Raw genomic sequence first — 26,791 nt, 5'->3', positions numbered from 1 at the left:
CCATAATGCAAACATGAACTGGTGGAATTATTAAACTGAGACAATACAAATAATTATTAATTTTCCAATCAAGGAATTAGATCCATTTGTTTTACTCTGGTGGAAGAGTGTGCTTGGCTGAGGAGCTATGTCCTATTCCACGTAAACGTGAAAGTGATCATATCTTCACTAAGTCCCATCTGGTACCTTGATTTCATCGATCCATTCGCGGACATTGAGGAAGCTACTTTCCGAGGTAACGTCATACATCAGTAACACTCCGTGAGCTTTTCGGAAGTAAGACTTGGCTATGCTACGAAACCTGCACAAAGACAAGATGAATGAAAGCAAATTTTTGAATAGCCAAACCACATTTTCTAACAGCAGTAATGAAAAAAGAGTGCCTGTTTTTAATTGTCACATTATTTTACCTTTCTTGTCCCGCTGTATCCCAGATCTGTAATGTTGTTTGTTCCCCGTCCACCAGTAGCTTCTTGATTTGAAAATCAACACCTAAGGGGAGAAAGGTAAAAATAAAAAATAAAACACATCAGCTATTACAGTCCTGGTTGCCCATTCCACAGAACATGTTAAATGTGTTTATTTTCAGTTGATTGAGAGTCTATGTTAAAACAACCTGAGAATGAGAGATAAACCCGAAATCTGTGTACACCCCAAAGGGTAAGCTTGGGAAGAGTGATAATACAAGGCAGACAAAAGGCCCTATACTGTACATGTAGTAAATACACCAAGTGCACAGCCTAAGCAAAGGTGACTTACAGTCGCAATGACTGGCACACTGCCAGGAATCCGGGGGAGGCAGCACACTTTGGTACAGTACTGAAATGGATTCCAAACTACAACACTAAACCAAAGAAAGGTCAACTCTTGATTTGGTGGGATGCTACATAGCTAGACGGACTACAGCATGAAACAGCACACAAATAGGATGAAACACCGTCCGAGCAACTCCTATGCTCTCTGAACACTTCCCGTTGTCAGCCCAAGTGTTCCCTGTAGTTCAAGAAACATATGTTACCTATTTAAAGATACATCTGTTACTGAAATGAGAAGCAATGTTGTAACTGAAAGAGGGTAATAAACTTGCATATTTTGTTAGCGCATTAAATTGTGCAACAAAGTTGTGGTGATAGATTTTTTTGTTGTAAATTTTTTATTTAGTATTTGCAAGGAAGAAAAGAAGATAGGAAAGCAGAAAGAAAACAAATACAGGCGAAATCCACAATGGACCCCACAAAGGGGGTGCTGAAGAACCTTCCCTCAAGGGCGGCCAGAATAGGTAGCATAGCACAGAGTTGGAATGCAGGTTCTAAAGTTCTAAAGTCATCGTTCATCTGAAGCAAATGAAAAGTAAGGCCAAGGCCCATGCTGGTCCGCCAACCTGCAATAGTCCTGCTGTGAGGAACGGCAAACCCAGTTTGGGGATCGCGCTACCTCGGAACTAAGTTAGCTAATCTTCGCCATAGGCCAAGTGGTGTCGCAACCAAAGGAAATTTACCCAACAACCCCAACCGTGGTCCCACTCCCATTCCCCCTCCCTCCCCCCCCTTTTGGTGGTGGCGACCCTCCCATCATGCATACCAGTCCACAGTCATACCTGTGGAAAAAGGTAGGGCTAGGACCTTTCTCAAGATTTGCCCGGCGCTAACCGCCCTTGTACCATTCAAGTTTACCAAGCAATGAGGCAGGCGCCGGAGACCAGAAGGCAGGAAACAGAAGTTTATTCCGACGGAGCAGAACACATCAGAACAGACAACAAGGTATCATGTCGAGGTGCTCTAACAGCCACTCGGAGGCCTGGCCTCTTATACACTGGTTTATGGCATGTGACCTTCCTTCAATACAATCACAACTTTGTAGGGCATGGGAAACGACATCCCCGTAATCCTCGTGTTAATCCCACCCCCATATACATTCACAATGGAGGTCCTCAACCTGCTGATAAGAGAGAGGGTCATCACGCAGCTGAGTGTTTCGTCGAGTCTTAGGATGTGTGCGCCTGATCATGTCACAGGGGGTGGGGAGGTCTGGATCAATAGAGGGTCCTTTGAAGGAGAGCGACCTCATACAATAAGGGCAGTAAATGATGTCTCTCGGCTTAGGCAATGGCCTCGGACCTGTGTGGACAGTCGGACACGGGGTGAGGAGCCATCAATGGAGGGGTATTCATGCTGTGTGGACAGTCCAGTGCAGGAGGGAGGTTTAGCAACAGAGGGGCATTCATGGGAGGGGAGGAGGTGCTGGTCAGGCGCTGGCGGGACTCTCAAGGACAGGGTCATGCAGAAGGGTCGTGCTCAGAAGGAGGAGGAAGGGGGAGCCGGGGAGCGCAGAGGATGCTTGCTGGGTCAGAGGGACGTGCTGGCGATCGATCGTGGACAGGGAGACCATGATACCTAAAATGGCTGCCATGCACGTAATACATAGGTGACCTAGAATAGCTGCCGTGTATGTAGTACATAGGTGACAAGCTGGCGCAGATGATGTTTAGATCGCAAGTCAAAATTCCACAGTCCTCCCTTTTAACATATCTCGCCAACTTGTCAGTTTGAATTTATCCCCATAAGGCCACGTATTTCTACTTCATAGAGGGGGCTCATGTGCTCATTTCGGAAGTCCAAAGTCTTTGGGCACATACAGTTAGAAACAAGGCCGCACAAAGGTGGCAGACATTGGATACCTAGGCAACACCCACATAATATCACAATAGGTATCAGTACAAAGGAAAGCAACTTCCAACCCCAGTTCTTCAAAGTGTCCCAAAACCAGCTCCCAAGCGACCATCCTTCCTGTTCTTGGTGAACCTCCGAGGAAAGTCTGTGGAGGTGTTCAATAGCCTTGTAGACTGAAGGCGAGTTGTCAGGCACGTAGGTGCAGCAGCTGGATCCGATGATGCGGCATGCTCCTCCTCGGTCGGCCAGGACCACGTCTAAGACAAGACGATTTTGGAGGGTCACGAGGCGGACCGCCTGAAGCTCCGCAGTGTTGTTGGCGAGGATACCAGCCGTGATGTTGATCGTTGTTTCTACTGCCTGGGTCAGATGTCGGATAGCACGGCTGTTTGCCATTGGGCCCCACAGAGGAACAAGTCCCTTTGCTGCATCCAGGAACTGTGCTCCAGTGGAGTCGGCTTGTCCAAGGTCGTCTGCACGTCTCTGCCGGTGATGGTTGGCTGGGGCTACATATGTGGGTGGAAGAACGAAGGCGATGTAACAGATACCCTTCCAACCCTTCGGGAGCCAGGTGTAAGCCTTGGTGCCACACACAAAGTACATGTTCGGAGAAGCAACGAAGGAAGGGGGGTCAGCTGAGTCCAATGTTCTGGTGATTCGGCAGGCGCTGTAACCCACCAGTTGCGTTCCCTGGCCTTCTAGGCACACGAGGCCGGTGATGTTGATAACAGACAGGGCCACAGTCAGAGTGGCGGTAGTTTGTTTTTGCAGATGAGTGAAGGTGGTTCTGGCTGGATTGTGGAGCACCTGTACTTCGACTCGTTCTTTGGCAGGAATGTCTTTGATGAAGGTGGCGCCCGCGAGCGCAGGACACAGGGCAGCTGGGGTCTTTCCTGTTTTGCTCAGCCAGAACCCAGAGTAGAAGTGTGACACTGTCTGGCTGGAGGTGGCGTTGTCCCTGTGGCTCTCTTGCATGAGGATCAACCAGGCGAGGCAAGAGCCGTGGACTGAGAAGGGTGAAGGGATGAAGGGAATGGAGTGTCCAGTGGCATGCGGGAGCAACCCGCAGATCCAACAGTTTGTAGCATTTGCAGCAAGGTTGTGTTGGTGCAACAGTTGCACGAAGGAATTGTTCCAGAATTCCCTGCGCCTTTCTCGGAGCTGAGGCGACAGAGATATTAGGTGATGCTCTTTCAGGGGTGTTGGCTGTGCAGTAGGTAGCAATGTCTCATGAGCCGGTGTGCTTTCCTCCAGAATCCAGAAGGAGGTCATGAGGAGGAGGCAGAAGAGGAAGGCAATGAAGAGTGCGATTGTCTTTGATTTGTGCAAGTTGTCAGTCTTTGGATTTCTATACTGGGTATTTCCTGTTGCTTCCATCATCTTCTTATCTGGCGCTTCCATCATCTTCTTATCTGGCGCTTCCATCACCTTCAAGGGGGCTCGGTAGCGGGCAGAACCACAGACTTCGTTTAGCTTCTCTCCCGGCAACCCTTGATTGTGTTTAGGTCACCGTTCTGAGATTTAACTTAGTCCGTGGCCTACTTAGCCGAAACTCCCTCCTTTCGACGCAGGAAATACCCTTCTCTGGATGGCACGGTGGGATCAGAGAATTTTGCAAGTTCGAGTGCCTCAGTATCGGGATAACAGTCCAATATCGGTCGGTCTTTGCTCAGGAGCTCTTCTTGGGTGCTGACGTTTTCTGTCGTGGCCAGGTTCGTAGAGACCTTCCGGCAATGATGCGCGTGCAGCCAGTGCTTCTTCCCCTCCACTCGGAGTGCTGTTCGGGTGGTGATCAGCACTTGCCAGGGGCCCGTCCACCGAGGTTCCAGACTCTTGGTTCGCTGGAAATTTCGTATTAATACGAAATCTCCCGGTTGGATGTCGTGGCCGGGGCCCCTGGAAGCATCGGGGATGGCCTGCTGCACCTGTTGATGAATGACAGACAACGTTTTAGTTAACTTGCACAAATAATCAGATAGTAGGACGTCCGGGACGTCATGAATGGAGGTCGGTTTGGGGGCAGTCCATAGATTCATCGGACGCCCAAACACGACCTCATAGGGGGTCAAATGGTGCTTGGTGGGAGTGGAACGCATCGATAACAAGGCCAGTGGGAGGGCATCCGGCCAGTTAAGTCCAGTGGTGGCCACTATTTTTGCCAGTTTCAGCTTCAGCGTGGCATTATGGCGTTCCACTAGACCAGCGGATTGGGGGTGGAAGACCGCATGAAATCGTTGCTTCACCCCTAACCCCTTTAGGATTAATTGGATAACCTCAGCTATGAAGTGGGGGCCATTGTCGCTCCATAAAATTCGACAAAGGCCATAGCGAGGGAAGAATTCCTTCAGTAGTACTTTGGCAGTAGTCATGGCAGTGTTGTCACGGGTTGGATAGGCTTCTACCCATTTGCTGAAGGCACACACGATGACTAGTACGTACTTCAGGCTTTGGCATCTCTCTAATTGGATGTAGTCCATCTGAAGGACCTCAAAGGGATGATTGGGGGTCCCGAACCCTCCCCGGGGTACTACAGTTCCTTTCCCGGGGTTGTGTTGCAGACAAATAAGGCACTGCTGAACCAGGCGTCTGGCTGAGTCGGGGATTTTATCGTTATGCCAGACTTTGGAAATGAGTTCGATCATGGGTGCAGATCCTATGTGTGCGGGGGAGTGAGCCATTGTCAGTATGGGAATCAGATATGAGTCAGGCAGCAACCATTTGTTTGCATCTTTTGTTCGCCAGCAACCCTCCTCATCCTTCAAACCCACCCTTGCCCATTTAGTCAATTCGTGAGGGGTGCTGGCCGACTGTATGTCTCTGATCATTTCCCTTGTGTCACTCCATTTTTCTGCTTGTGACCTAGTCACATATATGCGTGTCACTGTCCTATTCTCAGCTGTGGTTCGTGCAGTGATGTCGGCTAATGCATTCCCTTGTCCGACTAAGTCTGTCACTCTTTTGTGTGCCTGACATTTGATCACCGCTAATCGTTTGGGGAGGAGAACTGCCTCAATCAGAGCGGACACTAAATCTCCGTGGAGGATTGGGGTGCCGTGGGACGTCAGGAATCCCCTCTCCCTCCACAGGAGCCCAAAATGGTGGACCACCCCGAAGGCATACTGGCTGTCCGTATATACGTTCGCGGTGGTTCCTGCGGCTATGATGCATGCTCGGGTGAGGGCTATCAGCTCCGCTGCCTGGGCAGATCGTTGTGTGATGCAGGCTGTCTCAACTACTGTTTGGGCTGTCGTCACTGCATAGGCAGCTGAAGTGGTGCCATCTGGGAGTTTGATGCATGAGCCGTCTACCCATAGCTCTCCATCGGGGTCAGGAAAAGCAGTGTCTCGGAGGTCAACCCTACTCCTTGTCTGTTCGTCCGTGAGGGTCACACAGTCGTGTATGGGAGGAACGTCGGGGTCGTTTTCAGGCAGGGGTAACAATGTGGCAGGATTCAAAGTCGTGCATCTCTTAAGTGTGATGTGGGGTGCAAGCAGAGTCAACTCGTACCCTGTCAGTCGTGCGCTAGTCAGGTGTTGGGTCTTTGTCTGGTTCAAAAGGGTGTCAACTGCATGGGGCACTAATACAGTGAGGGAGTTGGAAAGTACGATTCCCTCGCTCTGACGGATGGAGACAGCAGCGGCAGCTACTGCTCGAAGGCAGGCAGGTAAGGCTCTGGCTACAGGATCAAGAGTGGCGGAGAAGTAGGCACAAGGGCGCTGCTTAGGGCCAATCGATTGAGTCAGGACAGACAATGCGCATCCCTCCCTTTCGTGGGTGAAGAGGGAGAAGGGTTTGGAGTAATCCGGCGTTCCGAGGACGGGTGCTGAGCAGAGTGCATCCCGTAATTCCTTAAAGGAGGCTTGACACTCAGCGGTCCAAGGGAACGGGGAGGGGGCATCCTTGGTCAGTAGGGCAAGTAATGGTTTCACAATGAGGCTGTAATTAGGCAACCACTGTCTGCAAAAAGAGGTTAGGCCAACCAAAGAGCGGACCTGCTTTTGCGTTTTTGGGATGGGGGTGTCTAGGATAGTTTGGATTCGGTCAGGGGTAAGTTTCCTCCCTTCCTTGGACAGAAGATGGCCTAGGTAAGTTACTTGTGGCTGGCAGAACTGTAGTTTCTTTTTGGAGACTTTATGGCCATTTTCTGCAAGGAAGTGTAGGAGTTGGACGGTGGCTGTCGCTGCCAGCGGGGTGGTGTCGGCCGCCAAAAGGATATCATCGACATATTGGATCAACACCACTCCCTCTGGTAGCTGGAAAGCATCCAGCTGTCTTTTGAGGGCCTGGCTGTAAATGCTGGGACTTTCAGTGTACCCCTGGGGAGCTCTACAGAATCGGTATGAGCGAGATTTTAAAGTGAAGCCGAAAAGATAACGGCTGTCTGGATGGATGGGGATAGAGAAAAATGCGTTTTTAAGGTCGATAACAGAGAAGGTGATGGCAGTGGACGGGATGAGGGTCAGAATGGTGGTGATATCAGAGACCACAGGATATTGGGGTACAACTACTTTGTTAATCTCTCGTAAGTCGATGATGAAGCGGTACGCTTTCTCATCTCCTTCACCTTGCTTCTTAACAATGGGTAGGATTGGGCTGTTGCAGACGTTGCTAACCACCTCTTCAACCACTCCTGCATCTACCAGAGACTGAATAATCGCTACCAGTGCTTTCTCACCCTCGGGGGATATCCGATACTGTGGAAGCTTCGGGAGTATGGCGTCCTGTCGTACAGTTATGTGAATAGGATCAATCATCATTCGCCCCACATCAGAGTCATTTTTGGCCCACAGGTACGGAGGCAGGGTGTCAAGCAAGGACATGTCAGCGTCAGTTATGCAGCACATGTGTCGTGAGGGACGGGATCTGGGCATGTCTGGGTTGTCGTACAGGATGACTCGTATTCCATCTGGGGAACACCTAATGGTAGCTCGAAAATGCTTCAGTAAGTCAATGCCCATAATGGCGTCAGGGGAGTTGGAGGAAAGTAGGAACGTCGCGTCAGCAGTGTTGCTTTCTAGGTCAAAGGTAATAGGTACGGACAGGGGGTTAGTGGAGGGCGTCCCATCGAAACCTATCGACGTTATGTGTGAGCCAGACAAGGGTGCCCTTGGAATCAGTCGTTTTGATAACACACTACGTGTCGCCCCAGTGTCTACCAAGAATGGAGACTCTGTACCCAGGACCTTAGCGGTGACATAAGGACCTTGCTGGTCAACACAGAGCTCGACTGGATCCCTCCCTTGCCCCTGGCAGTCCTATGCAAAATCGGGGGCATTTTCACCTTCGGACAGCTGATATTGGTTCTGTCGGGGACGGTCAAATGTGTTCAGTCTCCCTGATCTGTCATTGCTGGTGCCGTTGGTGTGCCCTCGTCCTTGTACCCCATTTCTCGGACCACTTGCCACCTCCCTGGAGTCCCTATTTTTATTCATCTCTAGCACAACCGGACACTGGTATTTCCAATGGCCAAACCCTTTACAGAAGGCGCATTGGTCATTGCTAATGTCTCTACGTCCAGTGTGGGATGTTGGGGTGTGATCCTTAGGAGGTAGATCTCTGGGGGCGTTTGATTGGTAGTTCCCCCTTTGATGTTCCCGTCCTAGCGCTATACCCTGTATCTGGGCTATCATTACCCTTTCCTTCAAATCTTTCTTCTTTTTCTCGGACGCCCTATCATTCTCATTCTTTTGGTGCTCGTAATACTGAGCCATCTGAAGGATAGCTGCGGGTTTGGAGGCCCCCCAACTACTCTCACTCGTCTGCAGTTTTTGGGAGACCTCTTGTGTTAGACCCTTTACGTAATTTTGTACGAACAGGTGCTGTCCGGTTGCAGTGGTCATGTCCTGGCCACTGTAGTCGGAGAACACTGTCTCGAATCGGGAGAAGTATTCTGACACATCTTCCTGGGGTTTCTGTCGACAGGCCGTGACTATCGACCAGTCTACTTTTCTTTCCGGGACCAGTGTTTTTAATTTCTGGACTATTTTATCTGGGAGTTCCAGTATGTCTTTCACTGGTTTGCTCCCCGGTTCTCGCTGTCTATCTAGTTTACCGAGTTGGTCCCAGGTATGTCCAAACAGATCCGTGTGGTCAGCCTTCCGGATTTGCTTCCACACGTCAGCCGGCAGACATAGCCCAAAGAACAAGTCAATATCTGCTAAGGTCATTATTGTCGAACCCAAGGCTGTGCCTAATTCGGTGTAAAATGCTGTCGGGTTCTTTCTTAAGTCGGGCAGGGTTTGCTTAAAGGTGAGGATATCTTGTCGGTCCCATGGTTGGTAAACCCAATTGTACACAACCCTCCCTTTGGCATTTTCGTTATTAATATCATCGCTCGTTCCCTGGCCCCGTGGCGGGATCCAGTAAGGAGCCGCTTCTCTGATAGGCATCATAGTATTGACTACTTCTACTGAGGTCGTTTCAGGGACTGTAACCTTGGTTTCTGGTTTTTGTTCTGTAAGGTGGCGGAAGACCTCAAGCATCTGCATGAAGAGTTCCGTCGCTTCACATTCAGTCCCGTCTCCAACGTCAATCTTCCTATACAGCGTTGTCAGCCTGGCGGGACCCTTACTTTGATACCTATCTTCATATGCGTTCAGGGTGTAGTAGCTGAATCGCAAGATGAAATGCCGTCTGTGGCTGTCGGCATGTGAATTATATACGCTCATTGTGTAATCTTCGCTCTCCCTTCGTTCTACTAATATCTTCGCTATTTTGTCGATCCCATCCCGCTCATCTTTGCTCAACCTATTTAGTCTGGTTTGTGATTGTTTGCTAGCCTCGGGGTCATCTGACGAAGTTGTTAATGTGGCTGGTGCAGAGGCCGCGGGGGCTGGTGCACTAGCGCTAGGGTCACTCACACTCGGGGCTTGCAAGCTTTGTTGGCTGGGAGCATATGGAGGGGGCATGTAGATGATTGGGGGACCTAATAGTAACTCATCGCTCGCCCGTTGTTTGGAGGGCAATTCAGGGTAGAGTACAGGGGGGGTCCTAACAGGACATTGGCCTGTCGACCCTGATTCTTGATTTTGCATAGTTTCCTTTCTTTCTTTTATTTCTTCTTCTAGTTGTTTTGCGGCTAGGTGGGCTGCCTTTCGTAATTCTTTCCCTATTTTTGCTTCTTCTCTTTTCTTTCGCTGTTCCGTTTCTTTGCGCCACATGCCGATACTGTCGAGCATAGTGGGCGTGGTCTTATTCTTCTGGAGCGCTATTTCTAATATTTTTATTTTATTTTCGTCAAAGGAACCTATCAGTGGCCACTGACTTTCAAGGTTCTTTTTCGTATATTTATGCCATAGTTTAGTGTAAGCTATAGCGACTAGTCCATACTTAGTGAACATGTCCTTATTAGGGGTGCCCTCCAGTGGAGCTGGATGGTTCATCTCTAATAAGCGGTCCGGGCTAAACAGGCTACCAACCAGTGGGGAGAAGACAGGCATGACGGATTACAACGGGGACAAAAGTCTGCACTACCTATCTTATCACGGCGGACAAAGACTAGACAGAATATTTCTATTCTACGTTGTTTGGAGGCCGTGAATACCTCAAAAGAACCAATACCGAATAATCGGCCAATCAAACAATCCAGTGGGGAGAATAAGTGGGCACGAAAAGCTATCGCTACCCACTCTTTCTCTACCTGCAAAGAGAGACCTTGTTCTTCCCTGTTTGCAGACAAAGAATCTCCAGTCAATAATCCACGAACGATAGTTCGGGAAACAGTGGGGGAGGAAGATAGGTACGACGGATTACAATGGGGACAAAAGTCTGCGTTACCTATCCTTCACTGCTTGCAAAGAGAGAGCCTGTTTGCTTTTCCCCGTTTGCAGACAGTGAATCTCCAGAGGGTTTCAACAAAGCGTAATACTAGTATTATCCAAAAACAATTTCCTCAATTCGTCGTGTTTACACGACCTTACCCGGACCGCATGGACGGTTTCCTGTCCTCTGGATCCAGCGCCCGATCGTCCTCTCTCCTTCGTGTTGTTCGCGGCACTCCTGATGGTTCCCAGTCAGGACCGTAGATCACTCGAGAGAGGTCTGTTCAGAACTAGTGAAGGTCGGATGATCGGCTGTCAGACGAGGGTCTATCGGACATGAGCTCTTCCCGATCGTTGCAGTCGTTCACTCTGTCATCGGGACCTCTCCCACTGGATCCACGTGTCGCTGATGGGCCCCACGCTTTGGGACGCCAATTGTGGAAAAAGGTAGGGCTAGGACCTTTCTCAAGATTTGCCCGGCGCTAACCGCCCTTGTACCATTCAAGTTTACCAAGCAATGAGGCAGGCGCCGGAGACCAGAAGGCAGGAAACAGAAGTTTATTCCGACGGAGCAGAACACATCAGAACAGACAACAAGGTATCATGTCGAGGTGCTCTAACAGCCACTCGGAGGCCTGGCCTCTTATACACTGGTTTATGGCATGTGACCTTCCTTCAATACAATCACAACTTTGTAGGGCATGGGAAACGACATCCCCGTAATCCTCGTGTTAATCCCACCCCCATATACATTCACAATGGAGGTCCTCAACCTGCTGATAAGAGAGAGGGTCATCACGCAGCTGAGTGTTTCGTCGAGTCTTAGGATGTGTGCGCCTGATCATGTCACAGGGGGTGGGGAGGTCTGGATCAATAGAGGGTCCTTTGAAGGAGAGCGACCTCATACAATAAGGGCAGTAAATGATGTCTCTCGGCTTAGGCAATGGCCTCGGACCTGTGTGGACAGTCGGACACGGGGTGAGGAGCCATCAATGGAGGGGTATTCATGCTGTGTGGACAGTCCAGTGCAGGAGGGAGGTTTAGCAACAGAGGGGCATTCATGGGAGGGGAGGAGGTGCTGGTCAGGCGCTGGCGTGACTCTCAAGGACAGGGTCATGCAGAAGGGTCGTGCTCAGAAGGAGGAGGAAGGGGGAGCCGGGGAGCGCAGAGGATGCTTGCTGGGTCAGAGGGACGTGCTGGCGATCGATCGTGGACAGGGAGACCATGATACCTAAAATGGCTGCCATGCACGTAATACATAGGTGACCTAGAATAGCTGCCGTGTATGTAGTACATAGGTGACAAGCTGGCGCAGATGATGTTTAGATCGCAAGTCAAAATTCCACATACCATCCAACTAAATCTGAAATAGATGTAAAGAGCGAAGCGCGGACGGACATACCGCAGAAGGCAAGCCCCGAGATAAAAAGCGGACCAAAGGGCCCCATCTGAACAAGAAGTTTTTGAAAATCGCCCAAGAATATATCCAACAGCCTCTCCAGGCTCAGTAATCGCCATAATCTCGCGTGCCACAGTGATATGGCCCGGGCCGTCGGTTTCTTCCATGCTGCCACCAGGCTTAACTTGGCCGCCCCAAGGCAGAGCCCCAGGATACGTTTGTCCGCCTTAGTTTGATGTTCCAACATCGGGTCGCGGAGCCCTAGCAGGACATATTCTTTAGACTCCGGGATCGGATATCCCAGAATGTCCTTAATGTGGGATAAAATCTCAGACCAGAACGGGCGGATTACCGGGCAGTCCCACCATATGTGGCGGAAGTCCCCCAACAAACCGCAACCCCTCCAGCACCTATCCGAGGACGCGGGAAGTATCCGATGTAGCTTGGATGGGTAGAGGTACCAATCAAACATAGTTTTCCGGTGAGCTTCTCTGAGGTCTACTGAGTGGTTATGCGCCGCTATGTCCCGCCAAAGGCTCTTCCATTCACTATCAGCGATGTCTCTGCCTATAAGAGCCTCCCAGTGTTCCATATAGCGAGGACGTGGGGACAACGCAGTGTCCAGCAACAGCCCATACAAAAAAGAAATCGCCCCCTTCATAGTGGAAGTGCGAAGAATAAAGGCCTCAAATGATGTCAAAGGCCGCGTGGCGGCCTCCGCCATGTCCGCCGAGATTGCCCAGTGAAGGAGCTGGTTGTAGCGGAAGCGTTCAGTGGCGGGGAGCCCATAGTCTCGCATACAGTTGGGAAATGTGAGAGGCGCCGTGCCATGGAACAGATGCGTGAGGGCCCTACACCCTCCCTCTCTCCATTTGTTAAAGGGTCCCTCCTGCATAGCCGGGGGGAAGGCCGGATTAAAATGGATGGGCGTAAAGGGGGACGGAAACGTGGTCCAACGGTCATCACTGCTGACCGTGTCCCACACCTTCAGAGTCGTGCTGGTAGGTGTGCTGATGTAAGCATTCCTGGGCCGGTCCACCTTAGGCTTCCAGGCCAGATCCCATATTGATCTCCCCGCCACACTTCTGTCCATATGCAGCCAGTGTTTCTCTGAAAGTTGCTGGGACCATTCCACCAGAACCCGCAATCGTGCAGCTTTATAATACAGGAGCATGTCCGGAAGCCCCACCCCACCATCCTTCCGCGGCCGCCTCAGGGTCGCGAAGGAGAAGCGCGCCCTGCCTCCCTGCCACACAAACTTCAGGATGAGGGTCTTGAGGCGCCGAAAGAAATCCAACTCCACCGGAATGGGCAAAGCTTGGAAGAGGTATAAGAATTTAGGAAGTAGGACCATCTTAAGAGCATGGATCCTCCCCAGCCATGAGATGTATTTTGGTTTCCACCTCTCTAGGTCAGCGCGAACCGCCGAGAGGAGTGGGGGGAAGTTGGCTGAGAACAACGAACCCAGAGTAGGTGTCAGCCAGACACCCATGTACAACAGGGATGCAGATGCCCACGAATCCGGTCTACTTCTGCCGGGGGAAGAGTGAGGTTCAGTATGTACGATTTATCAAAGTTGACCTTAAACCTTGCCACCGCCTCAAAGTCAGAGAGCACCAGCTGAATATGGGGTAACGACTGGGCCGGGTCCCCCACCGATAACAGCACATCGTCAGCAAAAAGAGATTTCTTGTGCTGCTCACCCGAGAACGGAAGACCCCTAATCTGTTCTCGCTCCCGAATCGCGAGGGACAAAGGCTCGATACTTAAAGCAAAGAGGAGAGGGGAGAGAGGGCAGCCCTGCCTCGTCCCGCGCGAGTGAGGGAAGCAAGGAGACCTATGTCCATTGATCATCACCCTAGAAGTGGGACTACTATAGTTGGCACGGATCATTTTGATAAATGGCTGTGAAAAACCAAAGGCGCCCAGGGTGCGGAACATGGAGCCCCAATCCACGCGGTCGAAGGCCTTCTCCGCGTCGAGCCCCACCAGAATCGCAGGAATACGAAACCGGTTGGCCTTCTCTATAAGATGTATCACCCGCCTCAGGTTGTCATGCGTCTGTCGCCCCTTAATGGACCCGGACTGATCCGGATGAATGAGGGCCGGCATCAAGTCCTGAAGTCTACTCGCGATGATAGAGGAGTACAATTTAGCGTCCACATTGAGGAGGGGTATCGGGCGATATGATGAACAACTGGTAAGGTCTTTCCCAGGTTTAGGGAGTACGGTAATCATGGCCTCGGCCATTGTCCCAGAGGTCATCCCAGTGGCCGCCATCTCATTAAAAAGGGAGACTAGACAATCGCACAATTCCGGTGCGAACGTTTTATAAAACAGGGCAGTGTAGCCATCCGGGCCCGGCGCTTTGTGAAGCTTTAAGGCCTTGATCGCGTCCATTACCTCCGTAGCGGAAATAGGGGCAGACAACAACTTATTCCATTCCCTGGACACCTGCGGTATGGGGAGGCCCGCTAGGAATCCATCTTGAGCGTCCGGATCTAAAGCGTCGCCCCGATAAAGCTCGGCATAGAATTGGACAAATACATCCGCCTTTTCCGCGTCCCGGTGCTGCACAGACCCCACAGAATCCTGTATCCCTCCGATGTAGTCCCTCTCTCTTTTATCCCGAAGCTGTCGGGCCAAGTGTCGTCCTACCTTATTTCCCTGCGAATAGGAGACCCATCTCAATCGCAAAAGGGTGAATTCAGCTTGATTGCTATAATGGGCTTTCAGCTTCCCCCGTACCGCTGTCAGAGGACGAAGGGTTAATCTGGATGGATTTGATTTGTGCACCTGTTCCAATCTCGCCAGTTCCGCCTCTAGGTCCTCGCGTTCCTTCCTCCTCAGTTTATTGAGGCCCGCATTGAGGCCCAGGCACGTACCCTTCAGCGCAGCCTTACAAGCATCCCACGTGTTAAACACCGAGGTGTCCGATGTTGGGTTCAAAGCCAAGAACTCCCCAATGGCCCTTCGGAGCTCCTTGCAGGAGACCTCGTCTCGGACCAGTGCTGCCGGAAAGTACCACTTCCTCCAGCCATCCCCCCCACCGGCCAATGCATCCCGAGGACCAGCAGGCTATGATCAGACACTGAGAGTGGAAAAACGCTAGAGTCCCGGACATCCCCCCTAAGGCCTTGGTTCACAAAGATATGGTCTAAGCGGGAGTAGGAGTGGTGGACGTGGGAGAAGAAAGTGTAATCCCAGGTCTGGGGGTGCACAAAGCGCCAGCTATCAATCAGTCCCAATTCACCCACCTGTCGCTGCGATTCGGCAGAAAAAAAAGACCCCAGCCCCCGCCCTTTGCGCTGTGGAACTATCCAGGTCCTTGTCCCACACCATGTTGAAGTCCCCCATTAAGAACAAGTGCCCTTCCAGAAAGTCCCCTATCCTGTCCAACAATCCCTGAAGAAAGCCATTCTGGCCAGCATTAGGAACATACACCACCACAAAAGTGCAAACTTGACCATACAGCGCCCCCTTCACCATCAGCCATCGACCATCCTTATCACTACACACCCCTATAGGCTGGAAATGAAGGGACGCCCTAAAGAGAAGAGCCACACCCCTGTGTTTGGTGGAAGCAGAGGATCTGTAGATGAGAGGAAAGTGCCTGTGCCGGAGCCACAGCTCATCCCTTCTAGCCAGATGGGTCTCCTGGAGGCCCACCACATCCAGATTATGATCAGACAAATATTTCCACACCCTCTGGCGCTTCTGCACAACTGTGCCCTTTCACATTCCAAGTGCCGATACTAAGAGGCATGAGGTGTCAATAGACCCCGATGCTGTACACTTGGTAAGGCAACGTGACGCTGTACACCCCCCCCCCGGCAAACAGGCGACCTCCCAAAACCCTACCACCTCTCCCCTCCCCCACCTCCAAACCCATGCTCCAAGGACCCTCAAAGACCATCCGTACAGCAGTAGGATGAGGACCCCAATCCCAACAAGGATCATTGACAGCCACTGCCCCCCAGAGTCGCCTCTCATGGCCCCCAATTCGCTCCGCCTGTGAGGACGCCACACTCCACAATCATCCATAGGTCGCCACCACCCCCCTGCCCATCCCCTCCTCCAAGCTCCAACCACCCCCCGTGCAGTCCACCCCCGCAATCCCCCCACCCCCACCCCCCCAACAAACCAACAAACCAAAAAGAGTACTTAACAGTCCCAGATCGGTGCAGATGACAGAACAGTCACTGGGAAAGGGACGGGAGACCCCTGATGGGACTCCCAAGGCCTCGGTCCGGGGTGTCTTCTCACAAAGTACCACCATACCCACGGAACCTGAGTACACGGGCCCCTCCGGCGCCCTCCGGCCATCGGCCCGCAAATCAGGCCGCCCCGGAGCTCTGCTGCGAAGACATCAATGTCGCTGAAGCAACGGAGGCCACCACGTCTCCCCTCTCCTGCAGACTGGTTGCCCGGTCAGGCCGACCGCGATCCATCGCCGACCCCACTCTATGCCAAGAGGAGGATCGATGCCGCCTCCTCGTCGAAGGGCTGCCCGCCTCTGAAGCCGGAGACCCATCCTCGATGCCCAGAAGTTCTTTCGCCACCTGGAGGGAGCGGATCTGCGCCAGCTTATTCTGCCACCGGAAGACTATGCGGAAGGGATGGCCCCATGAGTAAGGAATGTTGTGGTCTCTCAAAAATTCCGTCACTGGTCTAAACTCCCGCCGCTTCTGAAGGGTCGTTGCCGCCAAGTCCTGATAGAGCTGAGGGCGGTGCTCACAGAACTGCAGAGTCGGAATGTCTCGCGCCTTCTTGAGGATCCTCTCCTTCAGCTGAAAATCATGCACACAGACTAGTATATCAGGGGGCGGCCCTCCGCCCCTCCGCGGTAGACCGACTCTGTGGACTCTGTCCATCCGGATCTCATGCACATCCTCCTCGCCCAGGACCTGTAGGAAAAGCTCTTGCACATAGCCACGCAGGTCACCCGCTTCGCCATCCCACGGCACCGCTCGTATGCGAATGTTGTTCCTACGGGAACGGTTCTCAAAATCTTCTGCGTGGGATTGTAGGTCCAAGTTCTGCTCCGTGAGCCTTAGCACGTCCTGCTGCAATTGGTGGACGTCATTCGCCATGCTGAGATCGTGATCTTCCAACGTTGCCACTCGCTCCCCGATTCCGTCCACGTCCCTCCGCACCTCCCGGAGATCAGACGTCAGTTGCGCTCGGAGGTCAGAAATATCCTCCTTAATAGACCTAAAGAGATCAGTCATGAAGGCCTTGGTGACAGGAGCTTCATCATCAGACTTCCTAGGAGAGGAGCTCGGACCAGGGGACGCCGGCTGTTGGGTGCTCTTGGGTTGGCCGTCCTTGCCAGGCTTCCCTTTGCGCGACACGTTGGAAATCGTGGCCCCTTTTGCCCTTTTGGAAGACACCGCGGAGGGCACCTCCCCACGACAGGCCAGAACCTCGTCAACGTAGCCGCCTCACTCCCTTGGCTCGGACGTTGACCCCTGGGTGTTACCCCAGTTCTCCACAGGGGGCCAGGTAGACCGGGCTCAGCGGATGCGGCCCCCCTGTCTCCAGCCCCTACCCCAGTGCTAGGGGTGCGATCGTACCATCAGCAGAAAGGGCAAAGGCGGCGAAAAGTCCAAGAGTCCAGGGTTTCTTTACTCCCCCTGGGGCTCCCAGTCCAGGCGTCCTCCACTACCAGCCAGGCCCCACTCCGATGGCCTCTCCGCCACACACTCCAGTCCGGCTCAGCTCACCTCCGCCAGACAGCAGCGTTCCAACTTCCGAGGGGGGGGGACCAAGCTTGTCCCAGGACCTCTTCTGCGGCACCAGCCGCCCTCACGCGGAGCAGGGGTCCCTCCTCAATGTCCCTGCATTGCCTGTGTCACTGCCTCGTGCTCCGCAGCGGCCTGTGTCGGCCCCCCGCTGCAGTGCCACTCAGTCCCCGGAGACCAGGCGCTCGCACCGCCTCGTCACTCTGCCCGCACTCGCAGCAGCCAGGCCTGACCTCGAGTAGGCGTGCGGGGGTCCAAGCCGGAGGTCGCGGCACTCACCGCAGCAGTCGCACCGCTATCCGCCCTCCAGGGATCGCCTGTACCTTCCCTGAGGGTCGTCCTGGTGCCAGACCTCAGCCAGAGTCCCAGTGTGGCAGCGCGGGCCCCCGGTGCAGCTCTTCCCGCCTTCCGTCCTAGGCCGCAAGCCACGGCCTCGATTAGCCCGCAGGCCGAGTGGCAACTCCTCCAGGCCGCGGGCAGCCACCCCCGCCTCCTCCCTGAAGACAAAGGTCGCGGCGTCCACCGGGCACTCTGTTTCCGCCTTCGGGCCTCCGTTGCACCCTCTGGCTGCCCCAGAACGCCCCTTCCGGCTCCGCAGTCTCCACACGATCCCGGGGCACTCAGCTCAGCCGGCCCGCTCCGTGACTCTCCGCACCAGACCGGTCACGGCCTCCGGCGCGTCGATCTCGGGCTCCGCCTCCGCCGAGCTTCAAACAACAGCTAGACACTGCCTCCAGGGGACACCGGAGCGCCCAAAAAGCCCACAGGGACGCCCGGGGCAGGTGCTTATCAAGGCTTTGTAGTGCCTGGCGCCGGAGGGGACTTGAAGCACGTCCTACTCCGCCGCCATCTTGGCCACGGCCCCGTGGTGATAGTTTTTAAATAAGGTATTTCCGTTATTTAGTTGTGTTATTCTTTTTTAGCATATTCTTTTTTTATTTAGGGTATTTTCAGAGTATAAACCTAATCCCAAAGACAATTATAGCCCTATAAAAGCACTAAACCATACACAAAGTAGTGAAGACATAATAGGCTCAAGATATACACATCCCACGAGTATTCTTAACGTAAGTAAAACCTATTATACAAGCAGTATATTATGTAGAAATGTTTACATATCCTATACATGAATGTTTAGTGAATGCATAGAGAGTTAGTCATTGAAAGCAGAGCGAATAATAACTGGGTTACCAGAAAGAGAAGTTTCTAAGTCGATGGCTTGGGCGATGATGGAAGACGCTGCAGGAAGAAGCGGGAGTTAAGTGTGTTTTTTCTGAATTGCAGAATGATGGGGTCAGAGTGTGGATGGTGATTCCAAGGTGTAGGCATGCAGACGATATTATTCATTTCCGTAGTATTTCTTCATTGGATATCTGAATTTCTAATTGGCCATATAATGGCTGGAGGTTCTGTACTTAAAAATGCAAGTGTCAAGGTCCAAAGCAATCCTTAACCCCTGCGATGCGGATGACGGCCCCCAGCCGTCATGCATCACGGTGGGCGTGTGCTGATGACGGCTGGGGGCCGTCATGAACCCGCCCACTTCAAAAAACGCCGCACAGGTGCAGAATCGCGGCCGCTCACTCACTAATCCTGCTGGCAGGGCCGGCTTTAGCGCTGGTGACGCCCAGTTCAACAATCATTTTTGGCGCTCCCACACCTCATGATCACCTCCTGGGATTCTCTCACTATCACTTGGTCAAAGTGCCCCTCATCTCTTCAATCACAAGTTATTGCTAAATGCAGCACCCCCCCCCCTTGAGGTCAGCACCCCCACCACAGGTCTGCACCTAGTGTGGCTGCACCAGTTGCACTGCCCTTTAGCAGGCCCTGCCTGCTGGCACTGCCTACATCCAGGAGTGGCCACTCCCACTGCTGGTATGGCTACCTGCCAATATGATACTAGCACCATACATGTCTGTAAGAGGTCTGAGTAGGGTTTGCGGTGTGAGGGGTTGTAGTGTGGGGGGGTGGGGGGGGGGGGGGCTTTTGAGACCGGAATAAACCTTGAGATATAAAAACAACTAAAAATTAAGCAAAGCAAAATCAGTTACACAGGAAGGAATCACTCGTTAATTGAGAGAAGCATGAAATATGTATTTGTAAAGCACACGTGTGTATCCTGGCACCGAATACCAGTTATTACCACCTAAGAACAATGTGTGCATTCCTTGTAACCTTAGGATTAACATAATAAACATTGAACAGATCATTAAATAATCTGTCTAGGTCATTTAGGTTTGGTCGTAATGTTTAATAATTCGCTATTTAATTCATAGCAATTGCCATTAATTTTTCAGTGTCATCACACAGAGTTCACTGATTGCAATTAATTAAGGCATTGATTGAGGTTCCTTTTGCAGCACATTATATTTTCAGTAAAGTGCAATCCACAAGTGGCTGTTTTCAGTGCATGTCCAGTTGTAATAATACTGAATTAAAAAAAGGCAACCAGATGACTCCATGTCATAAGGGACGCCAGGATCCTGCACCAGACTTTGCTTTAACAAAACACTGGTTCCAGGTGTGTTTTTACAGCAATATCACAACTCAGAAAGCGTTACGTTGAAAAGAAAAGCCCAAAAATAGAAAATGGTTTCCCCAATGACATGGAGTCATCAGTTTTCTAAGAAAAAATCTAATATGCTATTTTACTTATTTGGAAGAAGTTGAGACGATACATGTTCGGAGTCTTTGTTAGTTTTTTCCTTTCTACCTGCACCAAATACTTAGTATTAGTACTAGGCTACCCATAGAATCGCCTGTTCTTGGCCCCTCAGCAGTTGTGGTTTGGCGTTTGCTGCTCAGCCATTGTTGGTGCAGCCTCACCTGGTCTACGTAGATTGCCAACAGCCATGCACTGCATGTTAAGAGTTGCCTATGGCAGGGAGACAACAAAGGAGGGGCCCTAAAGTAACCAAAAGCAACACATATAATGTAGGTCTAATTCAGTGACAACGTCAAAGGACGTCTCGCCTGCACGGCCTCAAGTGTGTCATCCTCCAGTCTTCTGGACAGTGTAGATCAAGTGTTGCCATGGGGGCCAGTTTCCAGTGCATGTTAGATAGGCGAGACACTAGACGTGATGCTGGTAGTCCCAGCATCGTGATCTACTGACTGCTTCTAGGGTGTAGGCTTAGTGGTGGGAAAGGAGGGCTCCTGATTCCAGAAACAGAGGCTGGGGAGGGACTGACAGTGTAATTCTGGCTTCCTAGAACTAAGTCTGGGCGGTGAACTCCGCTCGGCTCGCTGAGTTTTCCACATTCCATGTTACGCGGAGCTGGCAGGGTTCCCAAAAACTCTGCTTTGCGGTGTGGAGCTTTCTTCCTCGCTCACCTTCACCGACGCCAAGTTGGCGAGCGAGGAAAATCCACCTCCCGGCGACATTTTTCCTCATTCGCGTTAGTCAACATCACTAATTCACGTCTAATTTCTCATTGCGAGTGGTCACATATGCTTACGACCGCTCGCCTTAAGAAACCACCCGATCGTGTTGAGAAAGCTGCAGCTTGAGTAAAAATCTACTCTAGTGGCAGAAAAGAAGCAGCGCCCTTTTGCGCTGTGCATGATGCCGTTCGCTGTGATTGCACAGTGCGAACAAGCACCTGGCACTGACAATCACTGCAAACTGCATTTTTCTAAAGGAACTCTGCCGCTCGTGGATCTCCACGTAGTGTGGAGAAGTTTTTTGTGCACTTTGCGGAGTTCCGCATAGCGGAACTTAGGAAACTCCACCCAGGATTACCCAGATAATGAAGATAGTGAAGCCTAACGAACAGATCTACTCAAATACCTCACAATCCCCATAATCATACCAAATACAAGGACGTTTAAAAAGCTTCCCTTTTAACCACTTGAGAAGTTGTACTTTTTTTAAATATGAGTTTTATGTTACAATATTGTAAAGGTTTTAATTAAGTATACACAATAAAAATTGAACCTAGATAATGATAGAGGAATACACCACAAGCAAGCATGACAACTTCACTTGATCCCCTTTTCATGCTGCAGTCAGCACCAAATAAAGGAGACAGGAACGTTCTGTATAGAGCGCCCTGTATCTCTTTGGAATATTTCAATTATACGAATTTTGTGGAGTTGCATCTAGAAACCCCCAGCCTTAAATGTGACAGCCAAAGGCAAACAGGAAGGGTTTAATGTTTTTCGGACAGGTTCTCTCCTTCCTACGCTGGATGCTGATGAAATTGGATCATAGGATAAAGGGACAGCATACTTTAAACAAAAAAACACAAAAAAAGAAAACCATAATTTCAAAATCATGACTATACTCATCGACTTATGGATGTCCTTGACCAAAAGCTATCAGTACAATCCAACCAGAAAAAGTGGAAGTAGTCCTGAATCTGCCAGGCAGGGGACATACTGCCAGTTATGATACTGATGGAGGCCTTAGAGCTAACAAACCATGTTTAGAAAGGACAAGTCTTCTACTGCTGCAGCAGAACAAGAAGCAAGCAAATTCAGAGTCTCAGCTGAGAAGACCTAACCACACTCAACATTCCATGATCTGTCAGATGTACTGGAAAGAAAAAGGCCCAATGTATTCATCAATGCCTAATACTTATATGAATCCAAAGTTACAACATTGGTTATTTAGGATCAGCTCAAGAATGTTCTGTGGATTCACACATACAGTTCTACCCTTGTATTGCTACAAACAAAACAGAAGGACTTTCCAAACTCCCTATAGAGCTTATATTAGTTGCACATATCGGGCACTATATTGAATGGTCTTTAGCACCGTGGACACCTAAGACAGACTTAAGCGTAGTTAACAATACAGTCAAAAACGTTGACTGATCTGATAACCTGAGATGTGGAGTCCTAAACTGAAACTCGACTCACTACAAAATTCTTTCCTCCATTGGTGACAAGTTTCAAATTCACCTTGGCACTAAAATAGTAGCCTACATTTGTAACATTCTCAGAGGGCCAAAAGCATTCTCCTATATGAGGCTGATGTCAAAAGCTGCTCTTCCTATAGTCCCAAACAACATTGCCTCAGCTTTACTTGCATTGTATTTCACTTGGACGGCAGCTGGTCATACTCTAGTACTGGCTAAAAAGCCCCCTGGTAGAAGATAAGCTTATTGTTCTGTAATACTGAAAACACCCATGTATCATTACCTAGGAATGTATGTCGTTGGAAAATAAGCTCTGCAACCAATGGGCCTGTGCGCCCTGCCCTACTGCCATCAAGGAAGAACTGTGTTACAACTCCCGATGTACAGACTTGTGTATTGGGCCAATCCACACATCCTTCATCAAACCAATGCAGTGGTTTCTCTTTCTGGGTAACAACACAAAGGAGGACATCTGCTCTGCAAAGTTCAGCTTCTTGCCGCCATTAGGATGTACGTTTCTGAACTGGGACTGCGGGTATGGACTCAGTCCCCTAGAGTGCCAGTGAACTGTGATTACACACACAAGGACTTCCCTGTAGGCACTCTAGCCAGGCCAGTGCCTGAGGGAGAGTTCTCCAGGGCAAAACTGCTAATAGCCATCTTTTGCTGCAGGTTGCATGTGATGCTGTGTCATTTCAATTTTATGGTGCACCTTGCAATCAATTTAAAAAAAAAGCAAGGGCAGCCCTCACACAACAAGAACCAGGGCAGATAGTATTTTTAGAGACCAATGGTTCTTCTTAGTGATACAGTTAGTACAATGATACAAATGCAACAATGGCCGTATATATGTGTTCTGTTCGCCACATGAATTATACAAGAGTCATCACTAGGTGAATATATATAAATTAACAATGTTTAGATCATTTTCACGTGCAAGTGTCCCATGTGAAGAGGGGGAACCAAACAAAAAACGATAATAAACAAATTACAAAAAACAACTGACATATGTGTTCAATAGAACAGCAACCAACCGTATATGTTATGTTATGTTCACAGGTATTTATAGAGCACACGGCTACTCCACGGAGTGTCCCGGTGCTATGAGAAAAACTGGCAACACAGAACAAAGAACACCAGCATGGGAGCTGCTGTTTAAAAAGTCACGCTTTTAATTGTCTCCTGAAAGTGAAGAGATCCTGGACCTGTCTGAGAAAGAGGGCAGGCTATTCCAAAGGCAGGAAGCCACCACTTGAAAAGATCTGTCCCCTATCCGGGAGAGCCGTATCCTAGGGGTAATGGTCAGAAACTGGGTTCAGCGTGGAGTATACTGCTGGAGTCATTCCCCAAGATATGGGGCACCTATTTTATGGAAGGCTTTAAAAACCAGCACTAACGCTTTAAAATGAATCCTCTTCCGCACCGGAAACCAGTGCAAGGAAAATAGAAGAGGGGTCATACCTGTTCTCGGCCCAGTCAAAAGAAAGGCTCGGGCCTCCACATTCTGCATCACCTGTAGGCGGCCAAGTAAATAATAAGGAAGGCCTAATTACAAGGCATGTACATAGTCCAGTCCCAATACCACCAAGGCCTGGACTACCATCTTCCTGTGATAGACTGGAAGTAGGGGGAGAAAGTTCCTTAGCATTCGCAGTAATCCAAAGCAGGTCTCATGCACTGATTGAATCTGTGCCTTCACTGAAAGAGAGTCGTCAAATTTGACCCTAAGATTTTTCACAATGTTGACAGACGTAGCAGGGGGGGACATGTCTTGCGGCCACCAGTTGTGCCATATTGCACAGAGATGGGAGCCGAAGAACATAATCTCTGACTTTTCAGAATTACACTTAAATTGATTTTGTCTAAGCAAAGAGAACACCTCTGACAGACAGGTGTTAATCCCATAACTATTGAACTCGGCGCCCTTCTCACAAGTAAACAGCAATTGTGTGTCATTAGCATAAGACACTAATTTTGCCCCATGTTTCTCGGCGAGAAGCACTAGAGGAGCCGTATACAAGTTAAACAGCGTTGGGTTAAGAATTGAGCCCTGTGGGATCCTGACATTCATGGGGGGATGGGATCTTAGAAAGGCGGGGACCAAATAGTTTGCTGCCGGTTTTTAAGAAGGAGTTGAACCAAGTATCAAGCCTTCTTAGTAGTCCAATGTGGGGCACGCTATCGAAGGCCGCAGAGAGTTCCAACTGCATCAAAACTACGTTACCCCCTTTGTCAAGTGTGGTTTTAATGATTTCAGCTACTTCTAATAGGGCTGTTTCCGTGCTGAGCTCTAAAGCCCGACTGACTTGAATGCAGAAGATGGTTGGCCTCCACGTAGTCATATTCGTATAGATCAAGAATTATTATAAATCCATGCCTTCAAGACAATCAAGGGTATCTCTAGTGGTCAGTTTGTGTTTTACAGGTGTTGATGACGTTTCAACCCAGTTGTGGGTATTAGGGCTCACCAGGACCAACAAATAAAAGAACGCCTTGAATTGTCTTCTTCTAGGCAGCAATTCAGATATAAACAAGGAAACACCCAAGGTGCTCGGAAATGGAAACAAAAGAGTTACTCACTCGGGGCGACTAGGAATGAGTAACCCTGAGAAGGCAAACACGAACACGCCCGCAGGCAAGAATGGTGAGGTGTAATAAGGATTGCATACACAGCAGGACAGTTTCAATAACTGCTTCCCGTATCCTTTGTGATCAACAAGTTGTGGGATTCATCCAAAACAAAAAGAGTTAATAACGCTTATGGACAAACTCAAAATAAGAGGAATAGCGGTCCTTCAATAGGTAGGACTAATCGAGCAAGGAGGGAGACAATATCCACTGTACACACGAGGCCTCGCTAGCATTCGTCAGGAAGGCAGCGGTATCTGGCACTGTGGCTGTTTTGGTCTATTAGAAATATATATTTACTGGCAGGATACAAAATGTAAACATTTTCTGGTTTGAAGAAAAATCTAGACTACCGAAGGATATTCGTTCAGGTTATGCCATCTATGGTGATGCCAATAGGAGGATAATGGGTGGGGGGAGGGGGGGGGAGCAGTTATCTTCATGGAATATCTCCCAATTTCCCGTCTCCCTGCACCAGCACACCCATTATCTGGATAAGAACTAATGTGAAGAAAATATGTCTGCCTTTGCCACCAACTTCGCAGAATAAATTTCCATGCAGTTTTCCAGTTTAATTATTCAAGGGCCCTTTCATCATATGTAATGACATTATCTCTGATCCTTTAAGACGGCTGTCTGAGTTACTTCACTGGCCTAGCCATGAAAGTAATTCGTTTTTGGTGTGGGCTCAATACATGTCAGCCAGAGATCTTGTTCCATCAAGTCATAAGAATCCTTTATTCAACAAACTCACTTCTGTACCAATGGAGCAAAGGCAGCAGACCATGGAGACTGCCCCTGAGCCGTTGTTCTAAATATTAACATCAGGTATGAATATATATGAACGTGTGTACACAATACAAGCACCTGCTGCCAAGTTGCATACACCAAAAGATGATTGTAAATAACAATGTAAGATGGATAGAAGCACCACAAGAATAACCAAAAAAGAACAAGGTTGTGATTCTTGCCTTAATTTTCTTTTCTGTCTTTATCTCTCTCTTTTATATAGCTCCAAATATATTAGTGAAGGCAGCCAACGAGTTTCGGCCGTGGAATGGACTTCTTCAGGGCCGGTGTAGTCACAGAAAAAGTTCTGTCTTATGCCCATATCGCGGTCCGGTACCAAATATGGAGCCCCACAGTAGTGTGTGGTGTCAATGATCAAAATGATAAGTCACCAGAAAAAACGATTCATCTGTCAAGGACATTAAACAGTGTTGCTGGGTGACCGCAATAATAATAACAGCCGCAGAGGTGGTCTTGTTGATGGGAAGAAGGTAATAATAATAATAATGATGGTAAAACAGGCCAGTAAGCTCTGTAAATGCGGAGATTGGTGTTTGAATTGCCGCGGTCTGTCTGCTTCACCTCAGTGTTGTGCAGAAAAGGTCTAACTCACTTCGGTCTCAGAGTCTCAGGCAGAACCCTGACACAACTGGAAAAGAGCTTGGATTGCCAATCTCCCACGAGTTTCTAGATTCATAAATGTAGAATCTCCTTGACATCCACTTAGTTACCTGGAATGAAGCATTGCTGATTGAACTGCGGGCCGGCACCCTGCGGAGTGAGTGCTTGGCCATCTAATTAAGGGGCTTCACAGTGGTACAGAGAAGAGACGTGCACTCTGCACTAGATCTGTGTAAATTAAGGAGGATCCTCCTCTCAACATATTTTAGATTACCATGCCTAGATCCTAGTCTTCGTTCACGAGGGCGACATCTGT

General features: G+C 50.0%; 1 protein-coding gene across 1 annotated transcript in view; it reads right to left on the bottom strand.

The window, feature by feature from the left end:
• LOC147663306 (ras and EF-hand domain-containing protein-like) overlaps window positions 1-26,791 on the bottom strand; it is a 244,011-nt gene that overhangs the window by 29,354 nt on the left and 187,866 nt on the right. Inside the window, exons 13-14 of the mRNA XM_086950540.1 lie at window positions 411-492; window positions 187-301 (exon numbers count right to left, since the gene is read on the bottom strand). Coding sequence (XP_086806666.1) covers window positions 187-301; window positions 411-492 — 197 coding nt within the window. The remainder of the gene's footprint in view (window positions 1-186; window positions 302-410; window positions 493-26,791) is intronic.

The sequence above is a fragment of the Lissotriton vulgaris genome, unplaced genomic scaffold, assembly GCF_964263255.1.
Source record: "Lissotriton vulgaris unplaced genomic scaffold, aLisVul1.2 SCAFFOLD_1097, whole genome shotgun sequence".
NCBI classification, from domain to species: domain Eukaryota; kingdom Metazoa; phylum Chordata; class Amphibia; order Caudata; family Salamandridae; genus Lissotriton; species Lissotriton vulgaris.
Note: the sequence above shows the minus strand (reverse complement) of the source record. Positions and strands in the feature narration are given on the sequence as shown.